General features: G+C 40.7%; 1 protein-coding gene across 3 annotated transcripts in view; it reads right to left on the bottom strand.

The window, feature by feature from the left end:
* Positions 1-18,724, bottom strand: part of tox2 (TOX high mobility group box family member 2) — a 92,748-nt gene that overhangs the window by 46,291 nt on the left and 27,733 nt on the right. For all 3 annotated transcript variants that reach the window (XM_034138988.1, XM_034138989.1, XM_034138987.1), the window contains exon 2: positions 14,271-14,363. In XM_034138988.1, the coding sequence (XP_033994879.1) occupies positions 14,271-14,312 (42 nt within the window). In that variant the 5' untranslated portion in view covers positions 14,313-14,363. The remainder of the gene's footprint in view (positions 1-14,270; positions 14,364-18,724) is intronic.

Below are 18,724 nucleotides of genomic sequence, written 5' to 3'. Positions count from 1 at the left end.
GTAACTCACACTCTTCGTCTCGGCTTCCCGACAGCCAGAGACTCTGTGTGTAAGCGTGCACACACCTAACTGTGCAGTGATTCCTCGGTGTGACACAAAGGCACAACAGAGAGATAATAACAACACTTGTACCGACGGCCATGTAGTTAGTCAGCCAGCAAGTTGGCCAGTCAAATTAAATCAAAGGTAACATTAACATAATCAAACAACATATGACAGGTAAGTCGGCAAAGAGTTCAAACAGAAATTGATTTGCTGCGCCGCTACAGGAGCTACAGGGATTTCCAGGGGCCTACTTTTTGTGTTTAGTTTCAGTCAGACTCAAAGAAACGTGTTCCAGATGATTTCTATTGAATGGACATATTTTTGGACAGCTGTAGGAGGTTTATGCTACTCGCTCTAATCCAACATCATTTGTGCCGTAGTGCTGGTTTTCCAAAATTCTCTGAAGAGCTGGTGATTATTATAATGGCCATTAAACAAACTTGACCAGCCATGGATTCTGTTTCCCACTTAGCCTAATCAGCATTTTAGTCTCTGCCAACCAGCCACCCAGCTAGTGACCAAGACTCCACAGGCACAAAGGGTGAGAACAGCCTTTAGCTCTAATGCACTCTGCCAAATAAACGAAGACAGGGCAACGTCGCTAATCCACAACTCAGAAACCCTGAGCTCAGAAAGCCTAGAGGGGAGGCTTAGGCTGGAGGAAAGGTGACGGTTTGAGGTTATTGGGATGAGAAAGATGAGGGTGTACCCCTGAGCTAATGGTGAAAGAGTGGGCAGAGATCATGTATAAGTGGGGAACAAGCAGGAAAGATACTGTAAGAAGGACAGAGAGCATGAATGAAAGAGAAATCGGAGAGGAGGAGAGTTGCAGCATCAGTGGCAAGAGAGCCTGTGGTTGTGCTGGCTGTAGTGTGATTAACACTGGGGTCACAGCCACAGCGTGAAACACACAGGCATACTGTATAAACATCCACACAAACACACATACACACACACACACTCCCAGAGGCCTACCCGGCTTCTCTGTCTGACACTATTGGCACCGGCCATTTATGAGGAAACAAAACACACCTCAAGTCAGCTAGTATTGGCTAAGATCAATTACTGCTGCTACTGTAAGTTAAAGTAACTGGATGGATATGTGCCCAGAGTAACATATATATGGGTGTTTCTCAAGCTATGTGCAGGGACCAAAAATAGTCCACAATCGTGTAACATGCCATACGTTCCAGGAACTAAATGTACTCTACTGTAGCTGTTTGCTATGGTTTCTATACGAATTTGTTCCATTCAAAAGTCAAAGTTTTCTTGCATTTATGTTTTTGTCTGACACCAAACAAACTAGTAAAATGACAATTCCTTGCGATATTGTTCAATTTGAAGCCTCGATTCCAATCTCACCGTTATCATTCAGACTCTGACAGAGCTGTTACTTCTAGTGCAATGATTTCTGTCTGATAGCACTATTAGTTTGCTGGAGGAATAATCATTGTATTCTGCAATGAAAATGAAATTACTTTCTTTATTGCTCCTGGAAAATGATTTTACCTGCTATCCTAATCACATCGTTGGAGAGGTGACGATATATTGGAATAGGTTTTTTTTCACACTGGCAAACCAGATGTCGATGAGCAAAACACGGTAAGTTGAAAACAATTATACAGAATGTCAAAGTGCAAGCTGGAGGCTGTGGTGGTGCTCCTGCAGCACAATGAGAAGGAGTCACTGAGGGCAGAGAGTTGTTAGAATAACAAACAATATCTAAATCGAGGGGAAATGTAAAAATAATGAGTTCCTGCTTCATTGTGGTTAGCAACTGGTCAGTCAAGTTTAGTGTACTCATGCTATAGTTCGTATGCAGGAAGTACTGTGGCTAACAAATCTCCACTTGACCCTAGGTTTGAGTTGAATAGGCCTTCTTATATGTGTAATACATTTAAAGAAACAGGACAACATTTTGGGAAACTACATGGCCTTTTCTTACTGAGAGTTACACAGACTTGAAACAGCTAGCTTGGAACTAGTTTGAAGATTAGAAATCCAAAAGCTTGAAATAATACAAATTATGTTTTATCTCTTTTATTTTATTAGTACACAAAAAGTAAATGTAAAGTGAGTTGTAGTTTTACTGGATTGAATAGTTCTCGTTCTAGTCTTCATGCCTGTCTAATGGCTTGTGCCAAAAAAATGGTTTTGTTTATTTTACGATTTCAAATTTTTATTTAACCTGTTAATTATACCATGTTTTACAAACTACTACTTTACGGTAGTTTTTCCACATTAGTAATCATATATTTCTCAGAAATACTGGTTATGAAATGTGTCTCTCTTGCAACTATAAGTGAACCAACCAACCACCCAGCTCTGAGAAAGACCCAGAAGGCCTATAGTGTGTTAATAATATGACTTTCCAGCAAGAGCCTAATTTCATCATTGGTCCAAATAAACTACAATGCACTAAGAAAACATGAATAATGCATTTGGCTTTACAGCAATGATCGGGGAAATCTGCTCTTTCGGCCAGGTGGCGGTTGTTGTGTGCAGAATTCAGATAAAAAATGTGTGCATACAACATTTTTCTTCTCATGTAAGCTGACTCAAATTATGTAGATATTTTTAACATGCTCAGAGTGAACATACAAACAGTTGAAATATGAAAAAAGGGGGGTTGCAAGGGAAGGGTGAGCTTGTTGTTTCTCTCTCCCTTTCTCTGTTTGCTTTCCTTAGGCTTTGAGGTCATTAATCATAGCGGTCAAATCTACAGCAAAACAATTGAGCAAAGGAAAACACGGAAAGAGAGAGAGTGATAGGGGAGAGAGTGTGAAGGTGAGAGAGAGGTGGAAAGCTACAGTAAGATGGGGGAGAGGGGAAATTCTGAGATATATTGAGGTTTGAGAAAGAAAAGGGACAAGTACGGCCTGTAACACCAATGCACTCGACTCAAGACTCCTGTTTGCACAACATAAATGCAAATACACGCAATGGAGAGAATGGGAGGGAGAAAATAAAATGGGAGACATGTTATAAATAGCTTTGTGTTTGCTTAAAGCCAACCAGTGTCAGTTTGAGGCGGGAAGAGCTCCACAGTCATAGAGGTTATAAAACAACTGTTGACTGGAACACATGAAGTTCCAGGAACTTCAGATTGGACTTCCAGCAGCAACTCAAAACTTCAATACATATTATATATTAAAACTTTGAAGTAAGAAAAAATAAGATTCATGATCAAATATCCTCTCTTAATAATGACAGTAAGAAATGTTGGGTCAGTTTATACTGTATACCACAGTAGTCTAATTAGTGCCACATTGGAAATACGTTTTTATTTGTATTAATCAAATGCTTCACTTTTATATATAACATCTACATTTGTCTTCATGTGTTTTTCTAACCCTTGGGTTTTGTCTTGGGTTTAGCATTCGCTTTGCAAGTAGGCCATGTTACATGTAAGATATATTTAACAATTATGGGTTCGATGATCCATTTCTTTCCCTTCACCTGGAGCCAATTCCTAAACCCTGGGTATCTATCACCACTGACTACTGATTGTATATTCAGTAGCTTCTCTCTTGTAACTACATTTACCAGATATGTCATTTTCACAATGTGGAAATTGTTGCGATATGCGAGAAATCATCACGCTCCATGGATGCTGTGGCATTCTCTGTTACCTAATTATTTGCATATCATATAGCAAAAACTCTGAATTCTATAATTCACTAATTTGACTAACTTTATATGGAGCAGTTGGCCAATACAGGATCTGTCGTTTCTTTACACCATTTTGTATCAATTGAATATCCTACTTCGACAGCTACTTTGCATTCTGTGCTACAGCGTTGCTAACCTGCATTGATCTACACGAGAAGCTTTTCTTATAAGGTCGCTGTGAGCATTGCTCTGCTTTACTGTACGACGTACTGAATACAAAATCACACAGCAGTAACTGCGTCCGACAATGTTTTAGATTTAAAGAAAGATGAGGCTGGTGAGAGACGGAGAAAACAGAACCTAACCCTCCTATAGTCTCTTTTTATGGTTACATATGCGCGCCTCCCTAGTTTTTCACCCCAGCGTAACTAATCGCATGTCAGTCAATGTGCCGATGGAAAGAGGCAGCAGTCAAAATACCTGTGTCAGGACTGTGGTCATTAGAGCATTCAGTGACTCGCTGGCTGGCACACACACACACACACACACACACACACACACACACACACACACACACACACACACACACACACACACACACACACACACACACACACACACACACACACACACACACACACACACACACACACACACACACACACACACACACAGACACATAACCAAAGCATGTATGGGGGATGGTGTGGTGTAAAGCAGATATGGATTGCCTACTGTATGTGTGTATGTGTGGATATCTCTGCTGCTGCATGTGTATTTCACCTCTATGTGTTCCTTATGTGTGCATGTTTGCATGCTGTATAGATAACTACAGGTCTAGGCTCTGAATGTGTGCACATTGCATGCGTGCCGGCGTGTTTGTGTAATGTATCCTGTCCAATAATACACACATTGATCCCGGCGAGATAAAGATAACAAAGTTAGACCTTCCATAATATTTATTTTCCCATAACAGACCTGCTCAGCCACGCCCAGTCATATAACTCCATGCAGATGAAATATGGTCTTCATTACCTTTAAACCTCAACACACAGAAACTAGTGAGGAAAAACAGAATTGCCCTTCTTTCTCGAGTGAAAGAGCACAAAATGAATTGGAGCAGCTGAGATTTTTTTACATTACCATGACAAATATGTCGAAATGGAAAAGGCGAGGGAGAAAGAGAGAAAGAGAGAGGGAGACATGACGACAGACAGAAAAGGGCAGATCAGACAGAAAGACCAAATTGTGTGAAAAAAAAAACACATCAGCTCAATTTGTGCTCGACTGTAAGCTGTGAGCTGAGAGGAGAAATAAAATAAGGGATTTAGCTGGGAATCATGTTAAACCATGCAAGTGAATGAGTCCCCAGAGAAGAGTGTTCCCTCTCTCGCTTATGATGGACTTAATTGCCTCTATCAGTGGTAAGATATAACATTCATCTCAGGTTTATTGCTCTGCTTTATGGTCTTGTCCATCACACTGAGGGGTTTCAAGAGGCGGGCCACTCCTCAAATGGCACCTTAAAATAATGAGACAGATTACAAAGCAACGAGGGGAAAGGGAAAAAGAGGGGGGAAAAGCATCATTTAAATCTGGAAAATGAGAGCATTTATAAGCAAATTTGGTATGTGAGCGAGCCCGTGAAGCAGTTTTGATGGTATACTGGTTGGATTACTCTTTGGTTTCTGGGTCTTGCAAAAAGCATGGTCCGTCAGGCTAAAGGCACACACATCTCCCCCACCTCTGACCCCCGAAAGCTCTGGGTAGGTGTAGGGTTTCAGATGGCCACACAATCGTACCATTGTGCTCCTGTTAACACAATGAAAACAAAGCTAACACATCGCTGACATTCAACTCCCCCCGCTCTGCCTAACCTTGACTTTCAACACAACTCAGGTAAAACACAGAAATGGTAAATCAAGAGATACAAAAAATCAGGAAACAACTCAAAAACTTGAAATCAAAACATTCTATTGGTGATGTAAATGGTTTCTGAACAATCAGGAATATTTAACATAAAATCAAAGCTTAACATGCTTCTGGAGCATTGCAACTTTGACATTATCATTTCATTTCTTTAAGATGTGGTAGTGATCTCCTAAAAACAGGCTGTTTCTCATCACATGAGAGCTAGAGAACCATGTCTGCACGTTCCATTAAATCTATTAAATCCACTTGCATTATATCATAGTGCTTACCACACAATAGGAGCCTTTCAAGGGCAGTCCCAGAGGAAGCCAACAAAGGGCCCTCTCTTTCAGGGTCTAGTCAAGTAATTCAAAAAGAGCCAAACACGATTTCTGTGTGTGGATCTTCTCCACTAGAGCAGCAATTTCACCAAGTAAAGAAAAAGACAGTCGGAAAAAAGGAGTAGAATGGAAAAAGAGAGAAGCAAGATGCCTTTTTTCTCACAAGTGCCTTATTTAAAAGGACACAGGGTCTAGTGGAGAAGTGAAACTTCTTCCCTCAAATAGTGAATCTCAGAGAAATAAATGCCAGACATTGATTTAAGGGCAAATAAGGGCTAATTAACTTGAATAAATACTCTTCGTATAATATTGACAGTTCCGTCAGTCTGTCTAGCCTTGTCTCCATATATGAACATTGTAGATTGACAATTCGGCAATAATTCTGTGCCAAGGTTTTTGATATGTTCGTGTTTTACAATATGTGCACTGCCAATAACGTTACACTTACGTTAAAGGAAAGATTGTGTTTCGTTGAAAGTACGCTCTGATAAGGGTATAGCTAACATTAGGAAACCGAAAAACGTAGTCAAACGCAAATGTTAATTTGATCATCCAGTCTGCCCAGAATGTCAAAGATGTATTTTTTAGGTATACCAGGCTGGCATGTATCTGCTACGTTCTCTGGATATTTAAAACAGTACAAAGTGGCAATCAGATTTAGCGAAAATCTCAGGTGAGGCAGAGCTATTCAATTTCGTGGAATAGCACCACGATGTGGCCATCAGCAAAGACTTTATCATCTCTATTACTTACATCAGTGATTCTCAAACTTTTTTCAATAATGTACCCTCTTTGAAAAAAAAATTCAGCCAAGTATACCCCTGATCAGCGCAAAAACTATTTGTTAGGGAAAAAATGCCTATATAAAGAGGTACAGTACAGCCTTGCACCATCAGTGTCTGATTTATTAAAACAACAACATTGTAACTGAGAAACACTTAAATGCTACATTTCAAATGTTTACAATCCATCGCTAAATTCATGGCAAACTAATTTTAATATCATGCAATAACACTACGATGACATTAGTTGCATTGAACTGATCTTTTTAATAAGTTGTACTTACAATTTGGTGAGAAACATGGGCTTGTGCTTCACTGAGGATCTTTGTCATTTGTCAGGGAGGCAACCTGCAGTTATTACACTTCGTGTTTTGAAATATGTGTAACTCTAGTCTATTAATATAAAACCCACACTGCTCAAACTTCGTTATATATTATATATATTTATCTTTTTTTTTTTTCATTAACATAAAATAAATCTCACGTACCCCTTGCAGTACTCCAACGTACCCCTAGGGGTCCGCGTACCCCCATTTGAGAACCACTGACTTACATGATGCTTTGATTCTTCAAAGAGCGATCTTCACATTTGTTTAAGACTTTTCCCAGCCATATTAATAATCGCGAAGTTTATCGACAGTAAATACTTTAACAACTATTTTGATCATCGATGACTTGTTTTAGTCATTTGCGAGAAACGTTTTTAAGAATTTGCTCGTTTTAATGAGAAGATTTGCAGTTTTTCTTTGTCATAAAGGCGTGATAACAATAAACGCCGTTAACTCAATACCCTTGGGTATTGGACGTTTTTGGATGACTGGCTTTTGGTAAAATATTTCAATATTTTCTGAAACTTTGTGAAAAAAGAAATCGGCAAATTGGTAAATAATGATTTGCTGCAGTCCTTATTTCCCCTACAGATGGCACCACAGCAGCAAGATGAACTTATATGCCCATAAGGGTCTAGAGTCCATTTGACATTTTGAACAATCCATTCCTTTACAAAGCCTTTTTATGGCAGGACAGGATTTAGTTGTATCTCCAAAAACCATGGCACCCATTCCTTACAGCAACATAATATAAGATTCTGTATTTTTGCAATTTAGCAGAGGCAACCATGCCCCTATAATAATAGTTACATAATGTTGCTCTAATCACCAGGATTGTCTTTCACTGCAGATTCAGATCTAGATGGTTGTGTAAATATTTTTCACATTTTAAAACATAGAAGATTGTGCAGCCTTGGCGAAAGGATATGCTCTCTGATTAAGAGTTTTGCTATAAACCTGCTCACCGTTTTATATTTGTGCAGAAATTGACATCATTGACCTTCTCTGTTTAAATCACAATTATTGTCCCTGGCTTCTTCTGCAGCAGTAAAGCATAACTTCAGTCGTTTAAGAACCTTTCTTCAATCCAATCTACTGTGCACAAGTACAGTAATTTGAAAACACACAATAAAGCATGACCAGGATGTCTTTCTGTGTTTGAGACCTCACCATGTATTTAAATCTAAATGCAGCATCCAGCACTGTCTACTTCTGTCAATAGGGCTGAAAATAATTCACTGTTCTTTCATTCACTGCCATGCTGACTCCACATCCAGTCTCTGCCACTACCATTCAGGCAGATCTTTTTTATTACCAATCTAATTGCACATTCCACCCTGACAAGAGCTCATTAAACCTTAATTATACACATGTTGTTTTCTACAAACATCTCCATTTGGGTCTCTCTGCCTTGTAATTGTTCAGCAGGGACAACCAGTTGAGATTTCACAGATTGAGAGTGAATAAGAGAGGGAGAGAAAGAGAGATGGAGAGAAGGAAAGAGTGAGAGAAAGAGAGGTAAAGGGAAAAAGAGAGGGGGGTGGAAGAAAAAATACCAGAGAGAAAGAGGAGTGTCTGGAAGTAGGTCATGCCTCTCCATAAACAAGGCATGGTTTCTAAAATAATATACCCATCCAGTGGAAGTAATGCCAAACAACTGAGCGAATGTGGAGCTCATGTAATATTTACAGAGCACTAATACATAGATGGCAGGTCTTTTTCTCAGCAACCCTACCCCCCCCGCCCCCCCTTTCCAAAGCCAGAGGTTTCTTTTTCTTTTTATCTCTTTTTTTTTTTTTTTCTTGCCATTTGAATTTCAGAGAAAGCCAACTACATTGATATATCGGGCAGGGGGGGGGGGATTTGGGGTGTTAAGATGTTGAGTTCGCCTGACTTTCTTTCTCCCTTCTTTTCTGCCTCTCATATTGCTCTCTCTCCTCCTCTCTTCCTCTCTCTCTCCATTGTTCCCCCCGCTTTGGCTTTGATGTTTTTTCACACATTTGTTAGATTTTAGCGAGGGAAAGTGGGCCTTAATCCAGACTCTTTGAGGCATGGCCGATGATATTACTGTGGAGAATCGCCCTTTTAAAGACTTCTTTTAACTCCAGCTGGTGTTGTAAGGTCACCGAGCTCTTGTTCGAACGTCGGGCCCAGCGTGATGCTTCTGGGCTCTGGACTAACTGGCTGTGTCCACTCCAGGCAGGGCATTCAGGGCTTTAGACATCGGCTGGCAATGTAACTGCGAGAGGGGAAAGACTGTAAAGGGAAACCTCTTCAACAAGTTCTCCTGTGAGAAAAATTATCTGGGATTATTAGGTTTGATATGCAAGACCTTTCCAGTAGCCTACATGTGACCTGGATTTGCTAACTTTCCCTTTATAGTACAGTCAACCTATATTTATTTTGGATTTGGATTGTTGGTTGGACCAACAGGGCATTTTAAGAAGTCCGCTGTGCTATACCAATGATTTTAGTTCACTATTTTCTGACATTGTCAAAACAATTATAATTGATTAGCCAATTATAAGTATATTGCAGTAATGTGTTAATAATAGAGTAATGCGTAAACTTTGAACACAGTCCAATTTATCAATGTCACTTTGCTTACATTTTTCATGATGTCATTATATTGTTAATCTGATATTGATTTCAGCCATGTCACCAAACACCGTCATAACAAATACAAAGTTGTATTATGTTTCCAAACTTTATTTATGAGGTTTGTGTTCATGACACCCTAAAATCAGATGCTTTTTCACAATCTGTGGTGCCAACAAATGAGATGTCTATTGCAGACCGAGGGGTGTCACCGCCACTTAGCACCCAAAAAAGCATCAAGTGTCCAAGCTGAGCCTCTCAGTCATCGCCCGGGATCTTCTCAGCCTGTCACTGTTGACACTCGCTGTATGCATCATTGATATCCACCCAGCAGCAGAAAATAAATAGCCTGCCATCAGATCACTTCTGCTTTGCAATATCACAATTATCTTGCCAATGTTTTTGTTTTTTTTAACAGCAGGCATTTATTTGTGTCTCTGTTTTGTTTGTTTATTGAGTTGGTTAGTTAAAATATTCCGATCTTAGCACAATTACAGTGGAACATCACTCAGTTCTCACCAACATCAAACACACTCACTGTACGGCAGGATGTACGCCGTGTCAAGATAAACAAACATGACATATTAAACAGGAAAATCGGTCACTCTTATTATCCCACCAAAATATATCTGGAATACACTAATTATAACAACCTGTGCGTGATCCTGACGCTTTCACCCGTTCTTTTGCTGTCTCTGTAATAATGTATGTACTGTACTGTGTGTGTGTGTGTGTGTGTGTGTGTGTGTGTGTGTGTGTGTGTGTGTGTGTGTGTGTGTGTGTGTGTGTGTGTGTGTGTGTGTGTGTGTGTCTGTGTGTGTGCGTGTGTGTGTGTGTGTGCGTGTGTGTGTGTGTGTGTGTGTGTCACCACATTCTTCTCCTGCTGCTGCCTTAATAGGCAGTCTCTTAGATATTCGCGACAGAATAGCGCTCATGCAATATTAATATCGCACCAAAATATGGAAGCTGGAGCCCCCACTCCATCTCTCACTCCCTACATAATTGACTATGCAAGGCTCCAAATCAGCTTGGAAAAAGATGGAAAGACACAGAAAGACAAAGCAAGAGAGAGACAGTGAAGGAGAGTGAGAGACATGAGGAAACCAAGTAAACCAGACAGAGGGAAAGAGAAGGATTCCTGAAACGATGCTGTCTTCTCTGCTCTATAGCACATCCTGAACCCTCACCCTATGTATCACTGTCAAGGCAGTGGAGCTAAAACAACAAAAACAATAAAAACAACTACCATAGCTCAAATCGTTTGACTCCCTGCAAAGACAACGCTGGTGCTACTCCTACCTGAGCTAAAACAAACCTCCACTCCAGCCACTGCGAGTGATTGTTAAACATTCATTTCATTATTTCATTTGATTGTATCGATTACTGTAGCTGAAGATGACAATAGACTCTGAACACATTGTGCGAGTGTTATGTTACATTTTTGTGGATATCCTCGTTACCAAAGAAATTGTGCTTGAAATGATCCTCAAGACATTTATTCTATTTCATTTACTTTCATAGAGTGTGAAACAAGATATATAATCTTAAAGGTATAGACTGAGGTTTCACATTATTCCACTGATCTATATAGAGGTGGTGTGCGACGAAACACATAAAGGCAGTTAGGGAGAAGACTGAAAGTTAACATTGATGTACACGCATGTTTCAAAATGTTAAAATAAAATCTGATTTGCAAATAATTCATGATGAAGAAAACGAATTTAACATGTTTATTTAATCTCAAGAATACACAAAATGCAATATATTGATAAACACTGAACGTAAAGAGAAACTGTTAGTAGGCGCCTAAAAGAGGTGAAAAAAGGGATAATCGACTTACTGTATAGCACAAGGACCTAAACTCTTTATAAACACAACCTATTTAAAATAATGATGTTTCTGTACACCTGCCCCTTTGTTTCCTAGTTCATGCTGTATCTTAGCTTAGAATAAAGACACAGCTATCCTGGTTCTACAAAAATATTCCTATGACAACAAAAACATAAAATGACAATTTGTTTTCAAGGGAGTAACTGTATGTACTGTAACCGTGTTTCACTGTTTGTGTTCAAATTAACCAAACAAGTTGACTCTGAGGGTTTGTTGGTGGATTTTTTAACTTTGGACAAACCTAGGATAGCTTTCCAGTGCTCTTGGTGCTTATGTTAAGCTAGGCTCAACACCTCCATCCGTAACTAAGTGTTCCATAAAGTATAGTCATTAAGAGGTTAATAATCTCAGTCATTCAAGAAGTTCCCTCGCCCAGCCCTCTTAACAAACATGCCTGCCCTAATGAACCACACGCACATTTCGAAGATTTCATAAAAACCAAAGAGCACTGCAATAAAGAGTACACCCTATTCTTAGGCAGAGATTGTCTTCAAAGCCACTAATATAACAAAGACCCCCCCCCCCCCTCCCTCTTATTCGTGTACATGCAGGGATGGCAAGAGCACTGCAGAGCGCTGGGGGTCAGGCCCTTTGCACCGAGCATTTAAAAAAAACAAATGAACTGTAGGCATTTAGAGCCATAATAGATGTTGAAAGAAAGAAAAGAAAAAGGTTGCGGGGGCAGAGCCCATGGTTGGGGGGGGGGAGGGGAGCAGGGCAGTGCACCTTGACAGGAAACATAGAGGTGAAGAGCAGGAGTTGGAGGTTAGTTTGACAGAGAGAAAAGAAGTGGTGGTGGTGGTGAGGAAGGGGGGGGGGGGGGGGTGGCTGCGGAAGTGCCAAGCCCACTTTTAACTGAACTGAGGGTGGTGGAGGGGTGAGGCAGGGGGGGGGGGGGGGGGGGGGGGTGTGAGACAGAGATAGAGATCAGGGGGAAATAAAAGGGGTGTGCAGGGGGGAAGGAAGAGGGGAGGAAGGAGAGGATGGGTGAGAGGAGCTTGGGGTGAGAATGAGGGGGGGTGCAGGGACCTACTGCACCTTGACACTTGCTCTCACCACAGCACCTGATAAGTGCAATGGAAAAACGTCTGGTTTCCTCCTGCATGTTAAGTGGTTGATATTCTCCTCCCTCATGCAGCCTGTAGCTACAGTCTGCTACTGTACTGACGCCACACCCAGGTAATAACAGACAATAGGAAATGACAGAAAAAAACAAAGAAAGAGACAAGAAATAGCACATGTTGTCTCCTTTTGTGCAGTTTTTTTCAGTGTGAGAGATGGTGCCGGAAAAAAACAACTAAAGCTATTTAGAAATGTCCCTCCCTTAATGTCTATCCGTCATTTTTACCATGTCCCATTTCATTTCAAAAACAATTTCTGCATGGAGATTTAGATGCAGCGTTTTATTTGCTCAACAGAGGATCAGATGAAAGTGGATATATATCTTTACTACCTTGTGCATTTACTGACAAGGAACTCATTCCCATGATTTGTAAGTAGGTCTCTCCACAGAACAGCATTAACAATATTCACTTTAGATAACTTATGATTCCAGGCCCCTAGGAGAGGATGGGTTTCTTAGAAATGCGTTGTTAGCACTCTCCCCCCTTGATAAAAGATTGAGGACATGTGGTCTGAGACATCAATACAATCTCTGTTGTAATTAAAAAAAGGTTCGCACTAACAATATTACACAGCTTTCACTTTGTCTGTCCCTCCCTCTCTTTCACTCCCTCTCTGTCTCCCCCACTCTCACTCACTCACCCACTCTTCCTCTCATTGAGCCCCGGAGCAGAGAAGAGATAATTTAAAAAGCACTTGCATGGAGTGAAACAGGAAAAAGAGAGACATATGAAATTAAATTCTCTCTTTTCGCTCTATTGTTCTTTCATTTTCTCCCCTTTGTTACATAAATGCATAAAAGCAAAGCAAGCTAGATTCTAATTATGATTTTCAGAATACTAAAAGATTTTCTTTTATTAACAAAAATGAAAGAAAGGTGTCACAAACAAAGCAGACTTACTGTTCCAGCACTTTGTCAAAGTCAAAGTACTGCAAGTGCCGCATCACCTAACTTCAATAAACTAATTTATTTTCCTTTTTTTCCCTATAGATAACATTTATATGTGAAATAAAAGTTTTTGTAATGAGCCTTTGATGCCTCAATACAGCTGCTTTACAACAAAGAAGAAGAAATAAAGGGAAAATCACTATTTGTACAAAATCTAAATATTCCCCTCATATATTTTAAACCTAAAACAGGTCAGCAGCAGAAGCAGATGCATGCCTTTGTTCTCTCTGAGCACAAATACAGTCGGTTGGTCGGCCTAACAGCTGCAGCGAAATGCTTCTGTGAGTAGCTACAGGCAAATACCACAGAAACCACCCAGTCAGATGGGTCCTTTACTGGGAGCCCTGCAGTGCCCAGTGAGGCTTTGAGGATGGGGGACTGAGCAGGTCTATCATGGTGGGCATAGAAGGAGCCCATGGGTTGAGTAATAGCGAGATGATGGCTTAAAGGATGAGGGACAAAGGTCGTGGTAGTTGAGGAAGATGATGCGTTGTATTCTTTCTTGACCATGTCCAAGTCTGTCCCCAATCCAGATGTTTATAATGTTTGTATGCTGAGACTATCTATCACAGGAACAACAACCCCATTAGAATCCAATTGGCCCAAACTTTAGAACTTTAAAAATCAAGGTAGGTAAGGAGAACATGTAGGGGTGAGAGGTGGGGTGGGTGGGGGGGGCTGGGAGACTTACCCCAGTAGAGGGCAGTCTCTTGCCGTCAGGGTTTGGGCGCATAGGCAAGGAACTGTAGAGCCTCACACCTCGATCTGCAGCAGTGTATCTGTTCTGTAAGAGTAAAGAGAGAGATAAATGTTAAACATACTTTCCTTTTACAGAGAAATCAGCCTTTGCAAACAGGAAACACTTCACACACCATAATAATATCACAATCGGGATTTGAATGCATTAACTTCTAAACTCACTTCAAAGTCAGTTTTATTTTTCTCATCCAAAGTGCAGGGATCATAAAGACTGTAGATCTTTTCATGGTCCTACTTTTGTTCACCAGTGCGGGTTTCGTACATTTCCGCCAAGCCTGCACATTGGATGCCATGTTAAATCACATCACCTCATGGTGATGTCCCACACATAATAACTGGATAAGGTTGGCTCAGCGGCGGCACTAATGAAACGAAGCTGTTGTGTTTGGTAACAGGGTTCCTGTGCTCTGCTCCACAGTACTCACTGACTCCATCTTTCTATACGTTACACAGCCTGTAATTAGAGTGGTGGGTCCCTCCTGTACTTGCCTACGTGGGCTTTAGCTGTACAACATAACCTGAGGGAGTGGTGGCAAAGCCTTCAGTGGAGAAGCTAATTATTCGCAACAAGTGGTCCCTGCCAGGAGAGACAGTTCAGTCTGGTCCACACAGGGGTCCACAGCCTCAGCGGGGCTTTTACCAGGATTCACTTCTAATCGTACTTTCTCTATCACACTCCTTGTCTTTATCTCACGGCTCACATACACATCTCACTACACCTTCTTGATATTCTATCTTTATAACATTAACATCTCTGACTCTAACATCTGGTCAACAGTCTGCATGTGGTTACCTCCATCTGAAGAGTGATAACCTATTTTTGTGTATATGTGTGTAATTGATTATACGATCTACAGATATTTCTGGTGTCGGAGAATCTGTTTGATAGCTGTGCGTTGCCTGCTGTTAAAATGAAGGCTGTAACTAGTGATGTAGAAACTGGTTTCCTATGCATTTATCCCATGAATATATATATATATATATATATATATATATGTGGTAATGGCTATAGCTCCTTTCCGCTCTGTGCTTAATAGCTTTGCCACATTTGATACATACAGTGAACTAATGAGGAAGGGATGTAGATCATTGAGGAAGAAAAAACACAGTGCAGCAATCTAGAACAAATATCCCATTATCCTTTTCTCTTTCTCATACTTAATCTTTTACTTGCTTCAACTTCTTTGTTTAGTATTTATTCTTTACCTCATTCAGAAAATCACTCGCAAATACAGCCAGGCACACACCTTCATATTGCTATGCAGTGAGATATGCAGTGTTTCACTATATTTGAAAATGTAGAGAAAAACATCTCCGAACCACCCAAAACTGGCCCTGCCTTTAATTTCTAGTCAGTCACATGGTGCAGGCAAACACGCATTCAGTGCACTCATGAGCATTGCAGGCCTCAGCTTTTATAGTGGAACCGCTATAAACACACCTTTGCAGATTGCGTTTATGGGCCTAAATGCGTAGTGATTACCACGCACTGAAACCCACAGGCAATGTGTGCAGAAGCTTATGTAACATACCATGCATGAAACACATTAGAGAAATCACAGTCTTTTTAGAGCAGGATTTATACCTTATAATAAGCAGTGTTATATGCAGAACAGTATACAGTATACTGACCTAATAGCCTATCACTGACAGTATAAAGCGGCGGGCTATCCCCTGAGGCAGAGCGAGAGTACTTGCTGTGTAAGGTTTTGATTTCCTGCGCTCATTATGAAAGGTGAAAACAGATGAGTAGACAGCAGTGGCCATCTCGTCGATATGGTTCGCATAATGATGACACAGCGTTATTAAAGAGAACTCTCATTTACAACTGTTCCTCGATGCTGCGGCACCCTGACATCCAACAAGCCATTTGCATTATTTTATAAGGGGGTTTACATTTTTCATAGACAAAATGTAAGAAATTATTATTTTACACTATTTCAAGTGCCATGCTAGTTCATAATCAGCAACATGACCCGGTATGTTGAGCCTTCATATCCTCTAGTCGGATATTTATTTTCCTTTCTGCCTTTAAGAGCAGCTACTGTTCACTAACTGCCTCTCTCAATGGAGACTTTTTCTTTCTTGGCTTGTTAGGTAGCTTGCCAGCATGGCCGCTAAATGAATGCCTCGCAGAATAGCTGCTTTAGCCAGCAAAGGAGCCACAGTAAGTGAATGTTTGATATTTCTCCAGTGTGCCAGGCTAATCTGGCCCTGTGGCATGCCATTACGGGGCTAATAACAGCTGTCTGCGGCCTGGAGGGGACACAAGCAGGCCTGGCTGCGCTAACTGGCCCTGACAGACTCATTAGGAGTGCTGGCACCCAGAACAGCAACAGCCAAACTCCTCACATTTCCTTGCTGGCTCACAACAGTTTGCAAGTGCAGAAAAGCATTGTGCTCTACACTTGTTCTCTGACACCTTTCTTTTGTTTTCTAGTCCTCACTTCAGACACTCTCACCCGCTGTCACCCTTCTTTCTGTTTCTGGCTGGCTCTAGGTTGCTGTGATATTTCTACCAAAACCAGATGCTGCCAGCCGTTTACCATCTCTGCTCAACACCATGGTGAGTCTAACCACTTGTTCGTCTTTGTTCTTTCATCCCGCACACCAACACTGTAGTTCTGACCAAAATAGAGCAGAAGGCAGAGTTCAGCTGTTGGCCCATGCTACTGTAATCCCTTTGGGAGAAAGTAAAGGTAAAATAAATAAATATATAAAACAATAACTCTTTAACTCACTCACAGTTTCTAACTGACTTTGGTGTGCAGCCACAGGAAGATGCTGCACCACACCAGGAAGAGGCTGGCATCCTCTGAACTTTGTATCAGTTACTGTAGCCGGGCCGGGCCGGGGACAACAGGGACTTCCCCAGGCAGACAGCAAAAGCAAACATTGTCCCGTCGCTTGGCAAAGAGGAGCCAATCAGAACAAGCTGAGCAGGCAGACAATAAACACGGACAACCAATAAGGGGTCAGCTGGACGTAGAGCCATTAACAAGGGGGGGGGGGGGGGGGGGGGGGTAATGTTGGGCTGTGATATGCTCTCTGGCACGGCTCATGCCATGTGACACATTTTTATGCTCATGTACAAATGTGTACAAATGCTACTGATTATGCTGCTGATGCAACTGACAGCTTCAGGTAGTGTTTTGTCAGGTTGTCACATCATGTCTGTTAAGATAAGCTAGAAAAGTGAAATGTTAAATGTTTCCACTAACAACGAGTGCTCGAACCTCAACATTGTATAACTAAGGCAAACTGTGTACTTTCAGATTTAAAAAAGGATTGTTTTGTACCTACTGTATGACATTCAGCATATCTTTTATTAATATGTTTATTTTCTTCATAGTTAATATTTAACCATATCATTATTTATTTTCAATCTTGAAATCTTTAGAATTTCCTAGCTTATGATGTGCTATATGTAAACACAAAACAATTCAAGAAGGAGCAAAAAAGATTATGGGCTGATATATTGTTATTGGATTTTTATTATTCTCAATATCCATTAAAATCTGTTATCTGTCAAGTTCTTCTCGTCTAATAAATAATTCATCATCTTTATTTTCCTCCAAATCAGCAGCCTGAAGCGCAGTAGACGCTCTGATACGTCTACTCATTAGTTATCAGCGTTGGCTTTTTATAGGCGGGGGTGGTGGGGCACTGCAAAGCCAAAGGCACAGCTGTGGGGTATAGTTACCTGTAACGTTAGCTGTTGCATGTTATATTATTTACGCAGATCTGGACTTAATGGAACACATGTGTGTCTGCAGCCGACATTCTTCCCAGATTAGCTGAAAGGCCTGCACACATCAGACTCCACCGATGAGAGGAATGCAAAAGGCCTAGGCCGGCTTATGAGGAAACCCTATCACTCATCTATAGTATACAGTCATGTACGCACACACACAATCACGCACAAACTGTATTTAGACAGAGCTCCATACTGTATGTACAATATGCACTCAACAATGCATGTGCAGTGACATCATTAAAACAATGATACGATGCATTACTCTTATTTCAAATTCAGTCGCTATTGGTGCTGTTGTTCCTGGTAGTTCTGCGGCAACATACATTATCCTGTCATGTCCGTTGCATAAACAAATTACATAATGTCAGTCGAATTTCAAGCTGCGGTGGTCTGAGATACAATAACAAAGCATGAATCACTGTTTCAGTGGTTTTTGAGACTAAAGTCTGAGACAATATTGTGATGAATCATGATCCTTTTGTGAACTTGACAACAAATAAATCAGGTATAATTTTCACTTTCTTTCCTGTCTGATGATTTTTACATACATACTTGAATTAATGGTTTCTTAACTTTGTGAAACTACCTTTACTTTGCAGGAATGTGGGTTATATATAACAGTAATATAA

The sequence above is a fragment of the Trematomus bernacchii genome, unplaced genomic scaffold, assembly GCF_902827165.1.
Source record: "Trematomus bernacchii unplaced genomic scaffold, fTreBer1.1, whole genome shotgun sequence".
Classification (NCBI taxonomy): Eukaryota; Metazoa; Chordata; class Actinopteri; order Perciformes; family Nototheniidae; genus Trematomus; species Trematomus bernacchii.
The sequence above is the reverse complement of the archived record's forward strand: the minus strand, read 5'-3'. Positions and strand labels throughout refer to the sequence as shown.